The sequence below is a fragment of the Ambystoma mexicanum genome, chromosome 7p (assembly GCF_040938575.1).
Source record: "Ambystoma mexicanum isolate Mex_15411 chromosome 7p, UKY_AmexF1_1, whole genome shotgun sequence".
NCBI classification, from domain to species: Eukaryota; Metazoa; Chordata; class Amphibia; order Caudata; family Ambystomatidae; genus Ambystoma; species Ambystoma mexicanum.
This window is the reverse complement of record NC_090939.1, coordinates 598,361,136-598,383,542: the sequence shown is the minus strand read 5'-3', so window position 1 is coordinate 598,383,542 and position 22,407 is coordinate 598,361,136. Positions and strand designations below refer to the sequence as shown.

At 49.5% G+C, this 22,407-nt stretch overlaps 1 protein-coding gene across 4 annotated transcripts in view; it reads left to right on the top strand.

Moving 5' to 3' along the window:
* Window positions 1–22,407, top strand: part of HERC2 (HECT and RLD domain containing E3 ubiquitin protein ligase 2) — a 2,956,340-nt gene that overhangs the window by 2,615,473 nt on the left and 318,460 nt on the right. For all 4 annotated transcript variants that reach the window (XM_069636605.1, XM_069636607.1, XM_069636603.1 and 1 more), the window contains 2 exons: window positions 19,849–20,036; window positions 21,223–21,420. In XM_069636605.1, coding sequence (XP_069492706.1) covers window positions 19,849–20,036; window positions 21,223–21,420 — 386 coding nt within the window. The remainder of the gene's footprint in view (window positions 1–19,848; window positions 20,037–21,222; window positions 21,421–22,407) is intronic.

Genomic DNA, 22,407 nt, shown 5'->3' with positions numbered 1-22,407 from the left:
TTGATAAGAAAGAGAAAAAGGAACTTGTACAAACATAAGATTTTGCAAAAAAAGAGAGAAGAAAACCATCGGTCTCCTACAAGAGTTACAGAACTTAATCCAGAAGATAACAGACTATTTGCATATGTCTATTGTGTGGAGCGAAAGAACTGGAGAAGGGAGTAATTCTCTTGTCCTTAGTTACATTACTGGTAGGATCAGATAGGTTTGATTTGGACAGTGAATGGACTTGACAAGCACCTTAGTTAGTACAATAGGTAGGGAACACCTTCTAGATATAGGGAGAGTTGAGCCTTATTTTACTTTAGAATAAATATCATGCTTAAAATTTCTCCACAGCCTCTGTGTCCTCCTTCTGATCCTTCACAGCAGTCAATGAGTACACTCGACCATGGGGAATCGGTTGGTCTGAACGTAGTTGAATTTCGCAAACAAAGGACCATTTTGGGGGAAGAGAGATGTCCTCAGGTGGAGAGAATACCTTCTGCGGTTATCTCTTGGCAACAAAATCATTTTTTTTTTCAGGTTTCTGCCTGAGAAAACTGATTCGAAGGAGGACTGGTAGCAGTACATCACTCACTGGTGCACATGTTGGAACCAAAGATTATGGTTTGTGTGGTCCAACCAATTAATACAATGATTGTGATGGATTAGCCATGGTAGGCCAAGAGCATATAAAGGAGATTTGATCACATCAAAAGCCATTAGTTCTCCAGCATGGGGTCTTGCATGGAATCACATGCTCATGAATATTCCCCTTCGTCAGGCTGGGAATCCTCTGTAAAAAGAAAGCAGTTTAGCTTTAAGCTTGAACCGCTCATCTCCTCTATAGCCTATCAGTATCCTTTGGGTCATACTGCCCCTAGCCAATGGCATTCGTCCTCCTAAGATCCACCCCTTATGGCCATCTTCAGATTTTTATCGCACGTTTCTAGTGTTGGGAGTTCTCGTGTTTAGCTGTGGTTTCTTTTACTGTTTTTGTATTTTTTTGGTAGATTTTTTTCCATCTCTTCTTCAACCGTGACGTAGTGATAACGCAGCGGGCACCCATTGTCGGCGAACATAGTCTTTTTCATCGTTGGATCTTCTCTCCGTGACTTCTGCAAGCCCAGGCTTGGGCCTTCATCTTTAACTCAAACATGTCTGATGTGGCGAAGAGAAGTCTCCTCCGGGACTGTGACCTGCAGAACATTTTCATCGAGGATCAGCACCGCAAGTGCCTTTTGTCTTCACCCGGACCATGACGCGGGCGGTTGTTACATCTGCCGTGTCTTATCGAAGACCAAGAAGGATCGCCGCCAGAGGTTAGTGCCTTGCATCAAGCAGGAGAAGGCCTCTGACGCGGCCTCCGGCCGCAGTCATGCTTCATCCAGGACCAGCAGGTCCCATGAGCATACTCCCTCTGGAAAGAAGAGGTTGAGGTCTTTTGAGGATGCTCCTTCTGGAGAGATCCAGAAAATGGCAAAGATCCACGCTGCATCTGCTCCATCACCAGTAGCTGCTGCTGCGGAACCAAGTTCTAGAAGGGGTCTGTCTCAGTTGACGTTTAGCCTGCCAGCTGGTGGGTTCCGTTCCTTCTGCGAGGAAACCCATGACCCCATCTAAGCACAAGTCATCAAAGTGCAGGCCTTCTGGAGGCCCGCCAGCATCTCCTCCTTCTTTGTCTGTGATCCGATGAAGGCCCTGCCCTTCGGCCTGAAGTCAGCACCGAAACTGTTGATGAAGTGTTTGGCTCTGATGGTAGCGCATCTTCACCTCAAGGGGATCCATGTCTACACTTATCTAGACCACTGGCTGATCCGCTCCTGCCCCCACACGCTGGCAATCCAGCACACCCTGGCAAACATTTGCCTTCTGACGTATCTCAGATTCTCCCATGAGCACACCACACAGAACATCCGTCTTCTGATGGATCTGTTGGAACTATCCAAAGTCCTGCTTGGAGCCATCGCAGAATGCTCTGTTCCTGGGTTCCCGCGTCAACGTGGTTGCATGCTTGGCGACCCCCTCAGAGGAGAGGATGACGCCCATCCTGGGGAAGGTGTGCAGTGCCTGTATTCCGTACAGAATGCAACGGTGCGAGCCCTCAAGTCGTTGTTGTTGGGCATGATGGCCTCCTGCGTCCACCTCATTCCACTGTACAGACTTTAGATGAGATCTCTTCAGGAGTGTATGGATGCAAGGTGGCTGCAGATCATGGGCACTTGGACAGACAAGGTTGTTCTCAACCAGGAGTTCCGACAAGCTATTCGATGGTGGGGGGCATGCCCACATCTCACGAAACCGGCTCCTTTCCAGACACCTCAATTCGAGGCCATGGTTACCACGGACACCTCCTTGGAAGGGTGGGGGACCCCACAGGACAGTGCCACTCCAGGGGTCTCTGGCTCCCGGAAGAAGAGGATCTCCACATCAACTTCCTGAAGCTCCTGCAGTCTTGTGGGCCCTCAGGTCGTCCCTACCTCAGCTGAAGGGGAAGGTTGTGCGCAGCTTCACGGACAACACCACCACCATGTTCTACATCCGGAAGCAGAGCTGGACGAGCTCTCCCATGCTTTCCCAGGAGGACCAGACCCTGGGGAATTTGACCATCCTTCAGGGTATGTTCATCATACCCTTTCACCTGGCAGGCATCAAGAACACCATCGCAGACTCGCTCAGCAGTGAGCTGTGGTCCTACTACGAATGGGAGCTTCAGCAAGTGCAAGTATCTCGTCTCTTCAGCAAATGGGGTCAGCCCCAAAGCGACCTCTAAGCGATGGCGACCAACTCCAAGTGCCAGAGGTTCAGCAGCAGGTTCCCTCAGCCGGGGGAGCCTGTGGGTATGCATTATCGTTTCCGTGGCAGGGGCTCTCACTGTATGCAATTTCGCTCCTGCTATGTGTGATGAACACATTCAGATGTTGGAGGATGATACTCATCGCTCCGGTGTGGCCCTGGCAGATCTGGTACCCGGATCTGCTCCGTCTGTCAGTGGCTCCGTCCATCCGGCTACCTCCACTTCCCAACCTTCTCGCCAGAAAAGATGGAACAATACTGAACCACGACCCAGTGTCGTGAGCCTCACAGCCTGGCTCCTGCAGCCCTAGAATTTGGGCATTATTCGCTGCCACTGAAATGCAAGAAGATCCTGGCCAAGGCGAGAGCTTCCTCGATGTTGTTGCACTACAGCCACAAATGGAAGCGCTTCACAGTGTGGTGCAGGTCTCAAAGGATTGCGCCGCTCCGAATCACCGCTCTGCAGCTCCTTCCGTATCTGCTCTCCCTTGCCAAGGCTGGCCTGGCTCAGGCCTCAATCAAGATGCATCTGGCTGCCATATCCTGTTACACCAGGGTGCCTGGTAAGCCCTCCCTGTGGTCGGACAGGCTCGTCAATGAGTTCCTCAAGGGCCTCTTCATGACTTTTCCTCCAGTGAAGGCCCTGCTTCAGCTTGGGAGCTCAACATGGTTTTTACTAAGCTCATTGGGGCCATGTTTGAGCTGATGCACCAGGCCCCTTTCAAGTTTCTTTCGTGGATGACTGCTTTCTAGGAGCCCATCACCTCGGCCAGGCGGGTTGGGGAGATCCAGGCCCTTTCTTGCAAGCAGCTGTACTGGTCTTTCCACACTATGAGGGTGGTGCTACTCATCCATCCCACCTTTATGCCCAAGGTTCCTTCAGAATTCAACCTCAATAAGCCTTTGGTTCTGCCAGTCCTCTTCCTGAATCCTTCTACACCTGCAGAAAGCACGTTGCATTTGTTGGATGTTTCTCGTGCCTTGAAATTTTATGTGGCACGCACCAAGGACTTTCGGAAGACTTCTCACCTCTTTGTGAATTGTGAACCTTTGAATCACAGGAAGGCCCTATTTATGGCTTCCATATCCAGGTAGCTCTCTGGCTGCATCATGCTTTGTCATCGTCTGGCCAACAGACCTCTACCAGGGCAGCCGAGAGCCCATTTCACCAGAGCCCTCGTAGTGACAATGGCGTTTCTCTTTGGTGTTCCCCTGCTCGACATCTTCATGAGATTCTACTGCTTCAACAGGGATTCCAGGAAGGAGTCTCTGGTCGGGCCAAGCAGTGCTACAGAAATTGTTTGTTTGATGTGAGTCTGTTTAAGGGGTAACTGTATTGGTTCTGTTGATCCTTGCCACCTTCCGTGGTTGTTGTGTATGTACTGCTGTGTAATCGTATTCATGAGCATGTGAATCCATGCCAGACAGCATGCTGGAGAAATGATCAAGTTACTTACCTGTAACTCTGGTTCGTCTTGGTTCATAATGCCACTTTACGTGCTCTACCAAATCTGAAGATGGCCACCAGGGGTGGAGATTGGGGAGAAGACCCTCATAGGATGGGGGCAGTATGACCCAAAGGACAGTGATTGGTTATAGAAGAGAAGAAGCAGTTTTCAGGCTAAAGCAAAACTGCTTGCTTTTTTACTGAGGATTCCCAGCCTGACGATGGGGAATATTCATGAGCATGTGAATCCATGCAGACCCATGCTGGAGAACAGGAGTTGCAGGTAAGTAACTTGTTTCTTATTGTGTCTTAAAGTTCCTATTGCATTGATATTTCTCTCATTAAACACTGCTTTTCTCCTCAGGTGTTTGTTTTGTAAATTCAATGTTTTTTCAATGTTGATTATATTAAGGTTTCTCTTTTCACCATCATTCCATTTTCTTACTCTCTCGTTAAGATCACTGGGACGAGTATGAACAGTCCCATAACTAATACCCTTAATGCATGGGCCCTCATTACAACCTTGGCGGAGGACCATGGTGCTGTTAGCACCATGGTCCATGCCGCTAAGGTTACGATTCCGCCATGGTGGATGGCGGAATTACCGCCCCATTACAAGGTGAGTGGGGCGGTAATTCCCCATTCACCAATGGCCCCTTCCCCAGTCCCATTTTTGCCCCATAGGGCATAATGGGAATGGGGAAGTCGATAATTACGGCACCGTAAATTACAGTTGGCGTAATTATCGCCAAGGTCCATTAGCGGGTTGGTTTTTAACGCCTGCAAAAAGCAGGCATTAAATTCACCATCCCGCTAAGGGACCTTGTAATCAGGCGGTAAGTGTTTAACGGCGCCGACGCTCTTTACGGCGCCGTTAAACACTTACCGCCTGGGTTGTAATGAGGGCCATTGTGTTTCTTTCAAGGCTTATTGTATTCAGGCTTCTCTTATTCCATTTTCTCATTCTCTTGGTACATATCACTGGAACGAGTCCCCTTAGGCCTCCGGGTTCTCCCGTTTTCCTCTTTACCTGGGTTTGCCTCGGGTAACGTAACCGGGTCCTTCGTATGATTGGGATTCACAGTTTTCCTTGTTTTCCCTTGCTTCTCTCCGGCGTCCAAAGCTCTGTATTCTTCCTCATTACGGATTGACAGCTCCACAGGTAGCCAGATGGTAGGCAGTCGGGCTGCCTAGTCATCTCATCGTAGTTCAAGGGACAGCTGGTACACCATTGAATCTCTGAGGTCATGCTACAACTATTGCCTTCTTGCTTAATGCACAGTGTCCTGTGCCCTGCTCTTGGCTTACCTTCAGTTTTCAAACTTGCGGGTTTCGGTGTCTGCAGTGTCTCCTCCCCTCTCAGGTGTTGCGTTGACCCAGTGCTTCACTGGCTGACGTATGTGTGTCTAGGCTTCAGCCTGCTGCAGCGTCTCTCCACTTCAGCTTCTTCGTCCCTCCACTTCAGCTTCTCTGTCCCTGTTAAATGGGAATTCATATATGAAGAGTCATTTTCTGGTTGACAATAACGAATGGAAGCAGCTTCTTCTTCCCAGTCTCTATATTGTATATCCTTTAAGTTGTCTGATATTCCCAAGTAGGCAGTAACAGAATGTGCAAGTTCCTTACAGGAACGGGAGTCCTGGTCCCCACAGCGGGAGCCTCTTCCGGTGAGGTCACACTTGCCTCGACCCATAGGGAGGGTTTTGCGGAGCAGGCTCACCTTTCTTGCCTCACAGGTGGGTGCTCCCCTTTGGGGAGAAGGGACAAATTCCCTTGATTTGTCACACATTGCTGCCCTATAAGTAGCGCATACCATGCTCCGTAACCGAAGTTCTCTGTATTTTTCCTGTGCTCAGCAGCTGAGGGAACGTCTAAAAGGGAAACATTTAAGATCACTATACTGTTCTGAACCCTTTTAGAAGCACTAGAGATTTTTTGATACTGAAGCTTTTGTGCAGTAGTGCAGGATAGGAGGGCATTGAGCAATGTGCAGGCCCTCAACTTGTGGGCCATGAACATAGTTGCCTGCATGAGATGCTCTCCACCCTAAAGATGGGCTTGCCTGTTCTTTGCCACTCCGAGTTGAGCCTACTGACTTCTGAGCAAGGTTTCTTTGCCTCTGCACTTCACGTTTTGTTTCATAGTGGGGCGTCCATCATCTGTGTGTGTGGGAGTGCTGGATGCTGTCCTAGGTTGTCTGGCCCCTCCTGCAAGACTGCTGGACCTTTCTCAGGACTGGAGATCGGAACTGTGTTTTACCGAACCCAAACCATACACCTATTTTCGTCACTGTACCCATGACTCTTGGACCTACACCCACGGGTCCAACAACAGAAGTAAGTGACCACAGCAATTCTGAATACCCAAGGAAAAGGTTGCATGGAAATTCAGAGTCCGGGGGACAAGTGTACTTTCCACTTTTGCTGCTGCTTTAATCATTAGGGCTTGCATGGGCTTTAAGTCCACTCCCTATCACTATCTTTTCTTGGCTGTGGGCGATGGAGTTCTAGCCTAGAAATCCCCCCACCCTTGTTATGGTGAAATTTGGGGTGTATCTACAATCATATCCTGTGACCCTTTTCCAGAAAAGTTTATTTTAAAAGACATTTTCTTAGCCGTTGGCTATAACCAAACCTTGTGCAGGAGAATGTGTTTCAATGGATTGCTGTTCTCCCGCAGATTCCTCATCTTGATAGATATCTTCATTCAACTCTGTATGCTCGGAAACATTTTAGAGAGGGGGTGCGTAGTGGACCTCGACTCGGCCGTCGATCTGTCTTGCTGGGTGCTTGATCATCACTCCGGACGTGGCGTTGGGTGTCATATGCATACCATGTCACTGCACCCCATGCTTCAGTTCATTTTTTCCGTTTGCATCAGGAACAAGACTTCGAGTTTCACTCAATATTTTCCTGTCAAAATTGTCATTTTTCTTCTTCAGAAACCTCGACGTCGACCAGGTTTCCGGATTCAAAAGGTGCACGATTGCAAGGCCAAAATGTCAATGACCGACCCTCATGACGTTTGTCTGTGGTGCTTGGGTACGAGTCATGATACAGAGGCCTTGCTTGTTCGGTCTTCCAAGACAGAAACAGAGGAGCACACCCCTCGAAAAGGGGAACAATGGGCATTGTAAGAAAACTAAGAAGTCGTCCCACCCTAGAAGCCATTATTCTTTGTCGTCTTCGCGAAAGAAGAAATGGCGCCACCACCAATGCAAAATCAGCTTGTCGTCGGAACGAGGTAAATGACCAACCACTCGAGAAGAGTAGGAGAGTTTTAAAACTCAAATGCTGGAAATGTTTGAACAGCAGGCTTCTGTCAATGCAGTTCCCCACCTGACCAGCAAACCTTGGTAGCGAAAGCAGCACTCGGTCACGGGGCTCCCAACCCCATGCTAGCCGGTCCGTCTACTACATCGACCAACCATTCGGGCTCGACGCCGACAAAGGTGCAAAAACTGTCAGATGTTACATTCGTACTGGAACCGCGCCACTTTAACAGCGCCTTCCCTCCTCCGCCTCTTAGGTCTCATGGCCTCCTGTATGTTTCTAGTGCCAGAGGCCAGGCTGTGCATGAGATCCTTTCAATGGCTCCTAAGGGACCAGTAGTCTCAGTACCTGGGAGCGCTCACGGATCCTCTGAGTGTCCAACCAAGTGGTCCTCGACTGATGGGACAAACAAAGCAATCTATGGCGGAGGAACCCTTCTGGCCTCTTTGACCTCAGACCTGAGTGGTCACGGTTACTTCTCTCAAGGGTTTGAGCGCTCACTGCAAGGATTTGCAGGGGGGCAGCCTTTGGTCACAAACTGAAGCGAGGTGGCACATCAACAGGCTAGAGTTGCGTGCCATCAGGCTAGCCCTGACGGCCTTCGTCCCATCTCTCAAGCGGAAGAATGTCCTGATTCTAACAGACAACAGAGTGGCCATGCACCACCTGAACAAGCAAGGTGGCATACACTCCCATCCCCTTTACACAGAGGCAATACACCTACGGTTCTGGTTACTAGAGAACTGGATCTCAGTCTCAGCAGTTCATATGGCGGGAACAGAGAACAGTTTGACAGTTTCACACGAGTGGGAAGTTGGCCAGGAAGTCCTGGAAGAGGCCTTCTCTCTCTGGTGTACCCCAGCAGTGGATCGGTTTGCCACAGAGTCCAACAGGAATTGCGAACAGTTTTGCTCGAGGGAATTTCCAAGCGAACGTGGCACTGAGGGACATGTTTCTGGTGGACTGGACCTTCTCTCTCCACTATGCCTTCCCCCCGATTCCCGTCATTCCTTGGGTTCTCAGGAGGTTGAAGAGATTTCGAGCGACCATGATCTTGATCTCCCCGGATTGGACGAGGAGTACGTGGTACTCTGATCTCTTGGATCTGTCCACCTCACTGGGTGCCTCGGCCTCCGTATCTCCTGATCTAGTCGGTTGGCAGTGCTTCACCTATCCCCGGACTACTTCAACATACATGCGTGGCTATTGGGAGGATGAGGTTTGATGACTGGGACCTCTCAGAGGAAGTACTTGATGTGTTGCTAGCTGCACCCAGCCAGTTTACAAGATCTCTGTATGCGTGTAGGTGGAGAAGATTTGAGGCGTGGTGGAGGGAGCACAAGATTAACCCCATCTCTTGCCCCACCACTACAGTGATGGAGTTCCTTCTGTCACTGGCCTCAGCAGGCCTTCAGGTTACCACAGTCCAAGGATATTTGGCGGCCTTGTCTGTGTTCAAAAGTTACCCGGATCAAGGTTCTTTCTTCACTCTTCCGGCCATGGCCCAATTCCTGAAGAGCCCTCTCAATACATTTCTGCCAATCCCTTTTGTTGTCCCAGATTAGGATCTTAATATGGTTTTGACTTATTTGATGGCGGCTCCGTTCGAGCCCATGCACTCTTGTTCTTTAAGACTGTTATCTCTTAAAACAGCTTTCTTGTTTGCAATCACGTCAGCCAGGAGGGTTCGTGAATTGCAGGCATTGTGCTGCAAACCTGTTTTTACGATTATTTTGGGAGAACATTTCTCTTAATCATACCTGGCTTTCTTCCTAAGGTAGTTTCAGCGTTTCACCTCTCTCAATCTATTCATTTGCCTGCCTTTTACCCTGCACCAAATCTCTCGAAAGAGGAAGAGCGGTACCACCGTCTTGACGCCAAGAGGGCCTTAGGTTTTTATGTGGCTCGTACATCCGAGTTTCGGAAGACCGACCAGTTGTTCTTTGCCCATTCTTTATCCCGCAAATGAGTCGCCATAACCAAACAAACCATGTCACGTTGAATTATTTTATGTATATCCAAATGTTACTAGGCGGCAGGCAGGGAGCATCTTCTCTGCATTAGGGCACATTCCACCAGGGGTGGTCTCAGCCTATGTAGCCCTACAGAGGGGAGTTCTTGTTAGGATGATATGTTGTGCAGCCACTTGGCCGTCCATTCATACATTTGCCAAGCCATTATTAGACCTAACATCAGAAGCCTAAAGATCTCGCAACCCAGTCTGTCAATACAGGTTGCAAGTAAAAAAAAGCACATCAAGCCTATAGAAATTGGTCTAAAAATCAAAGACTGATTTGGATGCAACAAGACAGAGAACTAATGCTGCAGTTGGTAAGTGAAAGCAACTGCAGACATTTTTCGTCTGTTACTGGCCAGTTGGAGACCAACCGCAGCAATACTCTGCAATTTAGTCCCTGAACCCAAATGGGTGGATAATTTATCTGAAATGTTTAAGAACCCTGGACCAGTGGTGGATAGCACCCAGCTGAATGTGCCCTGGCATTTATCGTTCAAGGAAGAGGACATTCTCCAGCATGGGGTCTGGCATGGATTCACATACTCATGAATATTCCCCGTCGTCAGGCTGGGAATCCTCGGTAAAGAAAAAACCAGTATCAGTTTCGTTTCTGATCTGTCTTTCGTAGTAATAACCAATCACTGGTCTCTGCGTCATACTGACCACAGCCAATGACTGCCCTCTACCTAAGCACCGCCTCTGGCAGCCATCTTCAGATTTTTACCGCACGTTCATGTGTTGGGATCCTCGTGCTATTGCTCTCGAGCGTTAGTGCTATTTTTTCACGTTTTTTCTCAAAAAACTTCGTTTTTTCGGTCAAAAGAGCCTCAAGCTCCACCGACTCTCCATCCGATCAACGGGGACCCGTGTCGGATTCGTCTGCGCCCCTCAAGGGTGAAGATTTCGTCGAGCTACGCTTTTGGAGGACTCCAGAAGTTTCTCAGGCCTGGACATGGCCCAGGAGAAGGGAAGCTCGACGCCCGGAAAGCTGTTCAGGATCTGCCCTGGATGCCAGCTGCAGAACGTCTTTAAGGAGGACGAACACTCCTTTTGTCTCTACTGCTTACATGAGGACAAGACGCACGTGGAGAAGGACTGTGCGTTTTGCAGCAACATGTCGGAGCGGACCATGAAGGACCGCCATCAACGTCTCGCCAACTGGCTGGAAGGGAAGAGCCCGTCAGGCGAGAAGAAGAGGAAGAAATCCGAGCGGTCTTCTAAGACCTTTGAGGACGCCCCGGCGACGGGGGTCCAACACAAGGCCAAGCACCGCGAGTCCGCTGGCACCGGGAGCGCCGAACGGTCGGGCTCTACGGGCGCCAGGCAGGGCGCACCCTCCCCGGCACCTTCAGCCACGAGCCAACGCTCTGGGTTGGGTAAGAGGAAGGGCGAGCTCCCGGCGAAGCTCCTGGAGAGGCCCCGGTCGAGCTCGAAGGCCCCATCGGAGGGGGAGCGAGGCAGTGCCCCCCCCCCCCTCAAGGATAAGGCGGTGAGCGCACCTAAGGTGGTGAAGGCCTTAATCCATCCGGCCAAGCCCTCTATCGATACTGTCGCGGCGGCCCTGGCTCAGCCTGTGGAGGCTACACCAGTGGTGGCGACCTCGGGGCTCAGAGTCTCCCTGCCACCTCGGAGGGAGTCCTCTTTTGTGCCCATCGATAGCACCCCCGTGAAACCCCCGGCGGGGAAGAGCGTCGTCGTAGATTCGGCCTCAACCTCAGAGGAAGAGCTGATTGAGGTCTTAAGCCACGGCCTTGGCGTGGAAGAAGACCGGCCCGTCGGGATGGATCCCGACGCAGGTGACGACGACATCGTCGAGGGTGCCGACGGGGCCCCTGATCGCCCGTCGGATTCCCCTCTGCCAGTGCCGCAAGACAACTCGGCGGCCATTTTGTTGGCTATACAGTCCTTATGTTCAGAGATAAGGACGAGACTACCGTTGCCGACGGAGGAACCTTTCCCGTCGGGGGATCCGGAACCGGGACCTTCAGGTGCTCCCCCGCCCAAGAAAAGAAGATTTCACCCTCCACCTCCTTTTCAGCCGTCGCGCCCCGTCCAGCCCTCCTCCTCGTCCACCCGAGGGGATGATACGGGGACTGACACGGCAGCGACGGGTACGGACGACGAGGTATACGACGAGGATCTACCGTCGTCACCTCCCACCAGGGCTTCTCCGCCTGACGAGATTGGATCGTTCCACTCCATGATCGCCAGGGCATCCGAGCTTTTCCAACTCTGCCCTGAGGAGAAGAAAAAGGAAGGATTCCTTTATCAACGGCGCGAGGCCAAGAGGAAGACGGTCCTCGCGGTGCCTCTACTGGACGACATTTGGGATGAGGGCCTCGCCCTCCTCAAGAACCCTTCCACGACGCCAGCTAGAAGAGACCGGTATGAGAAGAAGTACTGGGTCCCGGACGCGGCCCCCCTGTGCCTCTGGGCGCAGCCTACCCCGGACTCCGTCGTCTCCGCGGCGGCCAGGAAGAAAGCGGGGGGGGGTGCGGCCTCCACATCGACTTCCCCACCGGATGGCGAGGGAAAGAAATTGGACGCTGTGGGACGCAGGGTCATCTCGTCTGCAGCGACGACGATTAAAGCGGCCAACGCCTTGGCTATCGTGGCCCGCTACGACAGGGAGCTATGGTACAAACTGGCTCCCCTGCTGGACTTCCTACCGGACGACAAGAGGGCGGATGCCATGGAGATCCTACAGGAAGGCGAGGTGGCGTCGGACCACGCCATCACTATTGCGACGGACATCGCCGACACTGGGTTTCGCCGGTTGGGCAACGGCGTTTGCCTTAGGCGGCGTGGATGGCTGAAGGCTACGGACTTCCGTCAAGACGTACAGACCAGAGTCCTGGACATGCCGTTCGATGGGAACAACCTGTTTGGGAAAACAGTGGACGATTCCCTTCAGGCCATTAAAGCGGACACTGAGACGGCCCGGGCCCTTGGGGTTCTGCAGCAACGACGGACGCCCTTTCGGAGCAGCGGAGGCAAGGGCGCCTCCAAAGGTTCCGGCGGCGGTTTCTCCACCTACCGTCAAGCGGCCCGCTCGTCGTCTCAGGAGGCCTACAGATGACGAGGCAAGTCTGGCGGACCCCGCCGTCGTCGCCAAGGCGGCAAAGCCTCGTCAAAACAGGATTGAACCGGCCGTGGGGTCGGGCCCCCACCGAAGCACCCCGGTGGGAGGCCGGCTGGCGAGCTTCGTCAGCGTGTGGGAGTCCATCTCCACTGACCGTTGGGTGCTGGACGCCTTAGCCCGGGGCCACGCGCTCGAGTTTCAAAGAAGGTGCCCGCGCGTTCCCCCCGTGGCCAGGAAAGAGCTTCACGTCCCTCAGCTTCTCCTGGAGGTAAAGGCGATGCTCAGGAAGGGCGTCATCGAACTCGTCCCAAAGAGGCTTCGGGGCTCCGGAGTTTACTCGAGATACTTCCTCGTGAAGAAGAAAACAGGAGGATGGCGCCCCATCCTAGACCTGCGACGTCTGAACAAGTTCATCAAGGCGCAGAAGTTCCGGATGGTCACCCTCCAGCACGTCCTGGGGCAGCTGGAGGAAGGAGACTTCCTGTCGTCGTTGGATTTGGAGGATGCCTACTTCCATATTCCCATCCTAAAGGGGCACCGAAAATTCCTCAGGTTTGTGGTCCAAGGGCGTCACTACCAGTTCAAAGCCCTCCCCTTCGGACTACGGTCGGCACCCAGGGTATTCACCAAGTGCCTTGCACCGGTGGCGGCGCAGCTGCGCCGCGAGGGGATTCACGTCTACCCCTACCTGGACGACTGGCTCATCCGAGCCAAGACGAGGGAGCTCGCCGTGGAGTTCACGGCAAGGACCGTCCAACTTCTCACGGACCTGGGATTCTCCGTGAACTACGCCAAGTCCCACCTGGTACCCGCGCAAAACGCACTGTTTCTGGGAGCGAAGCTCGACACAGTGTCCCTTCTGGCCTCCCCGTCGGAGGAAAGGACCAGGTCCATTCTGGGCAAGGTACAGCGGATGTTGGTTTCCTACGCGGCCAAGGTGAGTTCCATCAAGTCCCTCCTTGGAATGATGTCTTCTTGCATCTACCTCATTCCCATGTGCAGGCTCCGGAAGCGCCCGTTGCAGGAGTTCCTGGACGCGCGCTGGATCCAAACGACGGGCGGCTTCGAGGAGAGGATCACACTCGACGAGAGTTTCCGCCGAGCGGTCCGGTGGTGGGGCAACCGCGCACATCTGACGGCGGGCATGGACTTCCAGACCCCAGACCACCAGGAGACAGTGACCACGGATGCCTCCCTGGAAGGGTGGGGAGCGCACACCGAAAATCTGCACGCGAGAGGCCTTTGGCTCCCGACGGAGAAGTCCCTCCATATCAACGTCCTGGAGCTCCGTGCAGTGTTCTGGGCCCTCAGGTCCTTCCTTCCGTCCCTCAAGGGCAAGGTGGTGAGGATCTTCACCGACAACACCCCCACCATGTTTTACATCAGGAAACAGGGCAGAACCAGGTCTCCAGCGCTGTCCAAGGAGGCGCAGGACCTGTGGCATTGGGCCGTCGCCCAAAGGATGTTTCTGGTGCCGTTTCATCTGGCAGGGATAAATAACACCATCGCCGACTCACTCAGCAGGGAGCTGCGCTCGTGCCACGAGTGGGAACTACGGCAGGATCTAGTGGATCGCCTCTTCCGACGGTGGGGCACACCCCAGATCGACCTGTTTGCGACGGCGACGAACTCCAAGTGCCGGAGGTTCGCCAGCAGGTTTCTCCAGGCGAGGAGCATGGGCGATGCCTTCTCGTTCCCCTGGGAGGGCCTGTTCCTCTACGCGTTCCCTCCTTTGCCACTGCTAATCCGGCTCGTCAACCAGCTCAAGAGGTTGCGGTGCAAGATGATCCTCGTCGCACCTGCGTGGCCGAGGCAGATATGGTTCCCGGACCTTCTGGACTTGTCAGCGTCCCCGCCAATCAAGCTGCCGGTGGACGCGGATCTACTCTCCAGGGAAGGAGGCGCCATCCTCCACCACGACCCGAAATCGCTGAACTTGCAGGCCTGGCTCCTGCGGCGCTAGAGTTTGGAGGATACGACATACCGGCCGACTGCAGAGAGGTTCTTACAAAGGCCAGGGCGTCCTCGACTCTTAAATGCTACGGACACAAATGGAAGAGGTTCTCTGTCTGGTGCCACGCACAGAAGATTAACCCTCTACGGATTACGGCTCCCCAAGTACTGCCGTACCTGCTGACGCTGGCCAAAGCTGGACTGGCACACGCGTCCATCAAGATTCATCTTGCTGCAATCTCCCGATACACCAGAACCACGGGCCGGAAGTCCTTGTGGTCTCATCGTCTGGTGAAAGAGTTCATGAAAGGACTGTTCAGATCGTTCCCGCCGGTGAAGGCGCCGGCCCCGGCGTGGGAGCTCAACGTGGTGCTGACCAAGCTCATGGGACCTCCGTTCGAGCCTCTGCACTCGGCCTCGTTGAAGTTTCTGTCGTGGAAAACAGCGTTTCTTGTGGCCATCACCTCCGCACGACGGGTGGGAGAGATCCAGGCCCTTTCCTGCAAGGCCCCGTACTTGTCTTTCCACGACACGAGGGTAGTGCTCAGGACGCACCCCTCCTTCATGCCCAAGGTACCGTCGGACTTCCATCTCAACGAACCCTTGGTGTTGCCTGTGTTCTTCCCGTCGCCTTCGTCGCCGGCTGAGAGGACTTTGCACTCGCTGGATGTGGCTAGAGCGCTGAAGTTCTACGTGGACCGCACAAAGTGTTTTCGGAAGACGTCACAACTCTTTGTGAATTTTGGACCTGTCAATCAGGGGAAGGCTCTCTCGAAGGCTTCCATTTCCAGATGGCTCTCCGGCTGTATCATGTACTGTCATCGGTTGGCAAACCGACTGCTGCCTGGCCGTCCGAGAGCCCATTCCACCAGAGCGATCGCAGCTACCACGGCATTCCTTTCTGGTGTGCCCCTGCTGGACATATGCAGGGCTGCTACGTGGAGGTCGACGCACACCTTCACGAAATTCTACTGCGTCGATCAGGATTCCAGGGAGGAGTCCAGGGTCGGCCAAGCAGTGCTGCGCAACCTGTTCGCCTGAGGTGAGCCTGGTGAGGAGGTAAGATGCTTAATGTTGAGTTTGATGTAATGCTTAATGTTGAGCCTTTGCCACCTCCCGTGGTTGTGCATGTGTGTACTGCTATGTATTCTTTATTCATGAGCATGTGAATCCATGCCAGACCCCATGCTGGAGAAGGAACAAGTTACTTACCTGTAACTGTTGTTCTCCAGCATGGGTCTGGCATGGATTCACATGCGAACCCACACGCCTACCCCTCTGCGGCTCTTCACTTGGTCATACTGCCACTTCACGTGCTTCCAAATCTGAAGATGGCTGCCAGAGGCGGTGCTTAGGTAGAGGGCAGTCATTGGCTGTGGTCAGTATGACGGAGAGACCAGTGATTGGTTATTACTACGAAAGACAGATCAGAAACGAAACTGATACTGGTTTTTTCTTTACCGAGGATTCCCAGCCTGACGACAGGGAATATTCATGAGCATGTGAATCCATGCCAGACCCATGCTGGAGAACAACAGTTACAGGTAAGTAACTTGTTCCTTATGGACATCATAGCCAAGTCCTCAGTTTCTAGAGCGGCAAGCCCGAATGCACTGACATATCAGGTACTTAAAAATGAACCAGGGATCTGGTCCAGACTTCTGTACCATCTTTTTAAGGAAATACTCGGGCAGCGTCAATTCCCTCCCTCATGGAAGACCGCAATAATCATACCATTGTTCAAGGGGGGGCGATAGACTATATCTGGCGAGTTATCACCCCAGTGCCCTCCTTGATATACACAGTAACATTTTAATGTAATTGTTATTGCGGGAACTTACTGACTGAGTAGATACTGCACATATCCTATCCTGTCATCAGACAGGCTTCAGGCGTGGTATCGCTACTACACTAAATGGCCCTATTTTAAATCTGGTGAGTGAGCGAACAATGGCTAAAGGAGAATCCTCACTTTATGGCGCCTGGGTAGACTTGTCGAAAGCTTTCGACCAGGTCGACAGAGCAAATCTGTGGAAAAAACTGAAGAGATGTGGGATTCTGGAGTTGTTCCTGGCAATGCTGATTGAGTTTCACAGTGACACCTCGTTGAGAGTGTGCCTGGACGAACAAGGGCACCTTTCGAACTCAATTAGAGGGGAGAGAGGAGTCTGGCAGGGGTGACCGGGTGCACCCCTTTTCTTCAACCTGTTTCTAGCAGACATGGGTGACTCCCTGGAATCGTCTGCACTGGTCAGCCCTGTGATCAATGGAAGGAAAATCCACTGGCTGGCCTACGCAGACGATATAGTCCTGTTGGACAGGACTGCAATAGGTTTGCAGCGGCTGCTAACGGGGCTGGGAGAATATGCCAGAGAAAATGGCCTATCCATTAATCCATTGAAATCTTAAATTGTAGTCTTCAAACGCATACAGAAAAAGGTACAATATTCCAACTGGGTCCTGGAAACTGACACCATTCCACGGGTATAAGACCTGATCTCTCTGGGATATAGAATATATGCTTCCCCGCAATTTACAAGGTGGAGGCATGCGTGGAGATGAAGACTTTACAACTTATTCCCCAGATGAAGAAGATATACTCAAAATATTGTAGGTTTTCAATTCTCCCCTTAATCAGGTTCTTTAGGGCAAAGGTGATTCCAATCATCCTTTACGGTTTAGAGGCTCAGCATCTACTTTGGAATACAAACTGGGATAAGCTGTAATCACTCGTTTGGAAAAAAAGTTTTTTGTCTGTTGATGAGTACACCATTTTGGAATCTGATGTTCGAACTTGGCTTGAATTCCCTAGACTCCTTAGCAAGCTGGAAATTAATATCACTCTAGCGGCAGATAGTTACAGCAGAACACAACTCACTGTATGGGGATGTTAAAGCTCATCTGGAATGCTCGAGATCAGAATATCTAAGCCACCTGGAAATAAATGTCAAGGACTTCTTGTTAAAACACAATCTAAACCTCAAGACATTGATTAATAATCCCCAGAAAGTTAAAATTGTTGGTGAGATAGGAGACTGGATTAAAACAATTGCAAAGGTTAGAAATGCAACCTTGCCTTCCAATCTGTGGATAAAAAGCTGGGGTCTCTAGCAAAATACTTGATACAATTTCCAGACAGTCAGGTAAGAAATCATTTCTTAAGAATAAGATTGAACCTGTCGGGGAAGTGCTTGTACAGCGAAGGCAAGAGGAATATTCACGCGAACTATGTAAAATATGTGAGACTCCCTCAAACCAAACCCTGAGGCACCTGCTAATGGAATGTGAAGGAACTTGGAGGTTGAGGTTGTCTACTCAGAAAACATCTAAGGAGCGAAGAAGGGTTCATTTCTGGATTAGAATTATTTCCGGTCACAATACCCTTCTGACATTTTCCATAGCTGAACTGCTAAAACAATGTAGATTTATTAATTAGACTTTTAACCCCTACTCTGAACATTAACTCATAAAAATATGACTTTTTGAGTAAAAAACTGAAAGACAGCACAACTAGCAATCAGAAACATCGCAAGTTATGAATGTTTTTTTTAGAAATGAGATAATAGGAAAAGGATTACAGATATTGCTATGTCGCTGGTGCTACAGTACAGTATAATTGTTTATGATCTGTAATTTTTTATGTTGTAGCTTTTATGTCGTTTTGTAAAGGTTTTGTGAAACCAACACAAATAAAAAGATGTTGCACGTGGAGCTGATGCACGATTTGGTAGAGCAGTTCTGCAAAATGTAGTTGTTTAACGCTTTCTGCCTTCTGTTATTCTAACTGCCTGGGGAGTCTCAAGATGAGGAATGTGCGGGAGAAAAGCAATCCATTGAAGGAGATATTACTTACCGTAATGGTCTTTCTATGCATTCTTCACCCGCAGATTCCTCATCGCCCCTCCCATTCATCCTGGCTCAGAAAGTCCTTGTGGCTTAACGGTTCTCTCCAAGCGAGGAGACAACTCATAGTGGCTCTAGTGGCTCTATCTTATCGATCACTTGATTAAAAAAGAAATCTATTTTTCTAATCTACTAATCCGTGTGATCTCCCCATTTGGATGTATCCCATTAAGTATTTTTTCAGGCTGGTTAGCCTCCCTCCCGCTGTTTTACTCTGCAGCGTTCAGGCATGGGGGAAAAAATGGGGGAACTGAAGCATGGGGCATAGTGATGTGGTATATATACGACGCCTGATGTCACGTCCACAGCTGACGATGGAGTGCCCAGCAAGACGGATCAACGGCCGAATCGAGGTCCACTACGCCCCCTGTCGAAAAGGTTTTCGAGCAGCAGAGCTGGATGAGATCATCTATCAAAATTAGGAATCTGTGGGAGAAGAATCCATATAAAGATCATTAAAGTAAGTAATTTTGCTTTCTATCCCTCCTCTACCCCCTTCCCAGGCATATGGGTGACTTGAGCTCTTTGCAACATTGGAAGTTTACTTACCCGTTAGGCTACGACTACTCAAATGACTCTCTTGCTATACAGCATGGTGCATCATAATCTGTTTATCCACTTTTTCTTCCACTTGGCACAATGTTTCCATTGTTAATAATGAATTACGTTTTGCTGTTTGGAGTGTAATGTGCCATCTCACTTTGAGATTAGACTTGTGCTCTGTTTGTTAAGGCCTAATAAATATTATATTTTTATATTTCTGTGTGAAACATGATTACAGGGCTATCTCGAAGTGTTGTTAACTTTTTACTTACACATCATCCCTTGATCTTACAAGTCTGCCTTACTGCTCAGTCTACACCACCCTGAGAATGTTTTGTAAGACCAAGTGTGAAAAGCCCTTGCTCATCACTTAGATTGACCTCTCAGAACACTCACACAGATCTAGTTCTGAAAATCCCTCCTGACAATGAGGTAGTAGGATTGAGACCTTTCTGAAGAAGTATGTAATGCAGGATAGTTGGTTCATAGGCACTCCAGTATCAGTGTGTGTGTGTGTGTTTGTGTGTGTGTGTGTGTGCCTGTGAGGTTTTTTATTTTGTGCTGTGGTATTTGTCTACAGGTATGTTAAAACATATGCTTTGTGCATTTCTGGCGGCCATGGTGCAATTTTAATATGGTAGTCATTTCGTTTTAAATAATTCAGTGTCCGTTTGTATCCAGTGTGAGGACACTGCATCCAGTAATACAATACAATACATTTGGCATAAATACTGAATGGAGCACTTGTTTCACTAATGTTTTTGAGCAAAGCAGATAATTACTGTGTTGATTTTGTACTGCTATCTTTGAAGGGGAGAAGTGCAGGATGAGGATTTCTTTTTTGCCATTTCAGGGGAAGTATACACATGGGGAGACAATGATGAAGGACAGCTGGGAGATGGAACTACAAATGCCATCCAGAGGCCACGGCTGGTTGTTGCCCTTCAGGGTAAAAAGATAAATCGGGTGGCCTGTGGCTCAGCGCACACATTGGCCTGGTCCACCAGCAAACCTGCAAATGCAGGGAAACTCCCAACCCAGGTGAATGTTAACCTATATTTTACGCTTTTAATTTCTGTTTTGTGTGGAAACAGCCGTATGTGTGCTTCTTGTTTAGTGCTTGTTTTATAGCATTCCCAAGAAATTAGTGGTCGCTTCAGAGGACCTGCACAAGAGGAACAGAACTAAGTGGGATTGAAATGGAATGTAGAGAGGGAGGGGAAAGAGAGAAGGGGGGTGTAGTCATTTAAAGGCCATGTCAAATAGATTACACATCTTTATAAATGAACCTCACATTTAACAAAATGTTATCACAGGTCATTAAATTACTAGTTACCCTATCCATACATAGCTTTGTTTCTTTTATGCCTATGTGGTGTATCATAGCGGGCCCCAGGGTTTGCCTATTTATTCATTGACAATGTGGCTGCCATCTTGATTAATCCTGTAGCATCAGATAGTATGGTGGCATTGCACTTACATTCCAGGCGCTTGGATGTCCATTGCCTCAGTATCCTCGTCTGCCGCCCACCTCCCTCTTGTCTTCCTTACATGTCAACATGCCACGTTACATTCGGGAGATGCTAGTCCAGTCCCGATTTTAACTGCATTCTGGGACTTTTCGGCCAGAGTTTATATTGGAAAATCCAGCACAAAAGTCCCTGAGTGCAAAGTTAAAATGAGGACAGGTCTACCATTTCTGGCATTTTGCAAACCAGCTCTTCGTTTTATTTTATTATTATTTTTTTTGCCTGCCTCCCTATTATTGAATGCGGGGGACACCCCCGCAACTCCTGAAATCCGAACATACTGAACTAGGTGTGTGAAGGTCACTCCCTTAAACCCCACTCACCTAGTTCGGTATTTTCGGATTCAGCTTTTTATATAATACCGAATGTAAAGTAAAAGCGCATTTGGCATTATATATACAATATTTTGGGGCAATACCGTGAGAAAGCCCTAACCACAATTGAGAAACTGTGTTTCCCTTCAGTCTACCAGACTTGTCGTTTTTGTTCTTTTTCTCTTAGCCCTTAAATTCTGGGGCCTTGAATTTCATTTTCAACAACTATTAGCATAAGTACACCAATGGCCCCATATGTGTGTGAAAATTCACAATGTGAGGAATTTTACAAAATCTAAAATAACTGTTTTTCTATGATCTATTGTTGGATTAATTAATAAGTGTGTACGCTATTATAAGCTAATATGTTCGTTAATTCAACAGATCCCGATGGAATATAATCATCTGCAGGAAATACCAATAATTGGATTGAGGAACAGATTATTGTTGCTTCATCATATCTCTGAACTATTTTGCCCTTGCATTCCCATGTTCGACTTGGAAGGACGTCTCGATGAGACGGGACAGGGCCCTTCTATTGGGTTTGACACATTACGAGGAATACTTATATCACAAGGAAAGGTATTTATCCAAATTGTAAATGTTTTGCTATAGGGTCTGCAAGGACGTTGTGCAAGGTGATGTTTACTTGAACTTTGTGATACTGATGTGCACTACCATGCGGACGTTTTCCTCATGGGTAATTTGGAAGTTGCCTGCTTGAGTTCCATAGTATGTTAGAGTGAGTCATTTCTTGAAGGATCTGCTCTGAAAAAGGTGTTTGCTTCAGCCCTTTTCTACATTAAGATATTGCCATACTTTGAATAGAAGGTAGGCACATAATAAAGGCGTACTCGCCAAAATTGCACAACAACACTACCCAGCTGGACTGAGGAAGTGTAATCCCAAAGACTGGAGAATATTGACAAGGTAGAAAAATTCTATTGTTGGTACAGGTATATTTGTAATGGATGCCACTTATTTTGTATTTTAGTCATTTTCTCCAGGCAGAGACTGTCAGGTCCAGGTCCTAGAAATCCGCAGGAACTGTTGAACCCCACAGACCCTCTAAAATGTTGCATCTGCAGCTAATAAACAGCTGCATCTGGAACATCTCCAAGGTAACAGAGAATTGGATAAAATAAAAAAAAACTCTTCTTTTCTAGTGGCTGCTGGAATCTGTAGAGGGCTAGGGCATTTTGGACAAAAGAAAATGTGAGGCATCAGTGAGTCAAATTATGATCCATGACTATCCGTACTCGTCTTATATACTAATCTCTCACTTTTTGTTTTTGAGATTTGCCTGCGTTCTCTTCTCTATGAACTGGAAGGGAATACTGTTTTATGTTAGTTTGGTACTGGTAGAGTTGTGTCAAGCTTGAATTCCCGTTTGGTAAGAACTGGATCATGAAATTGTCCATCTTTAGATTCTCAAAAGAATTTGCCTTTTTAACTATATACAGTTTCTTCAACTAACTACGAACTATATACTTTCTTCCATTTTTAGTTTGTTTTTGTGCTTGCGAAATACATGCATTAAAACTACTGTTCATATGCATTCTCTAAATG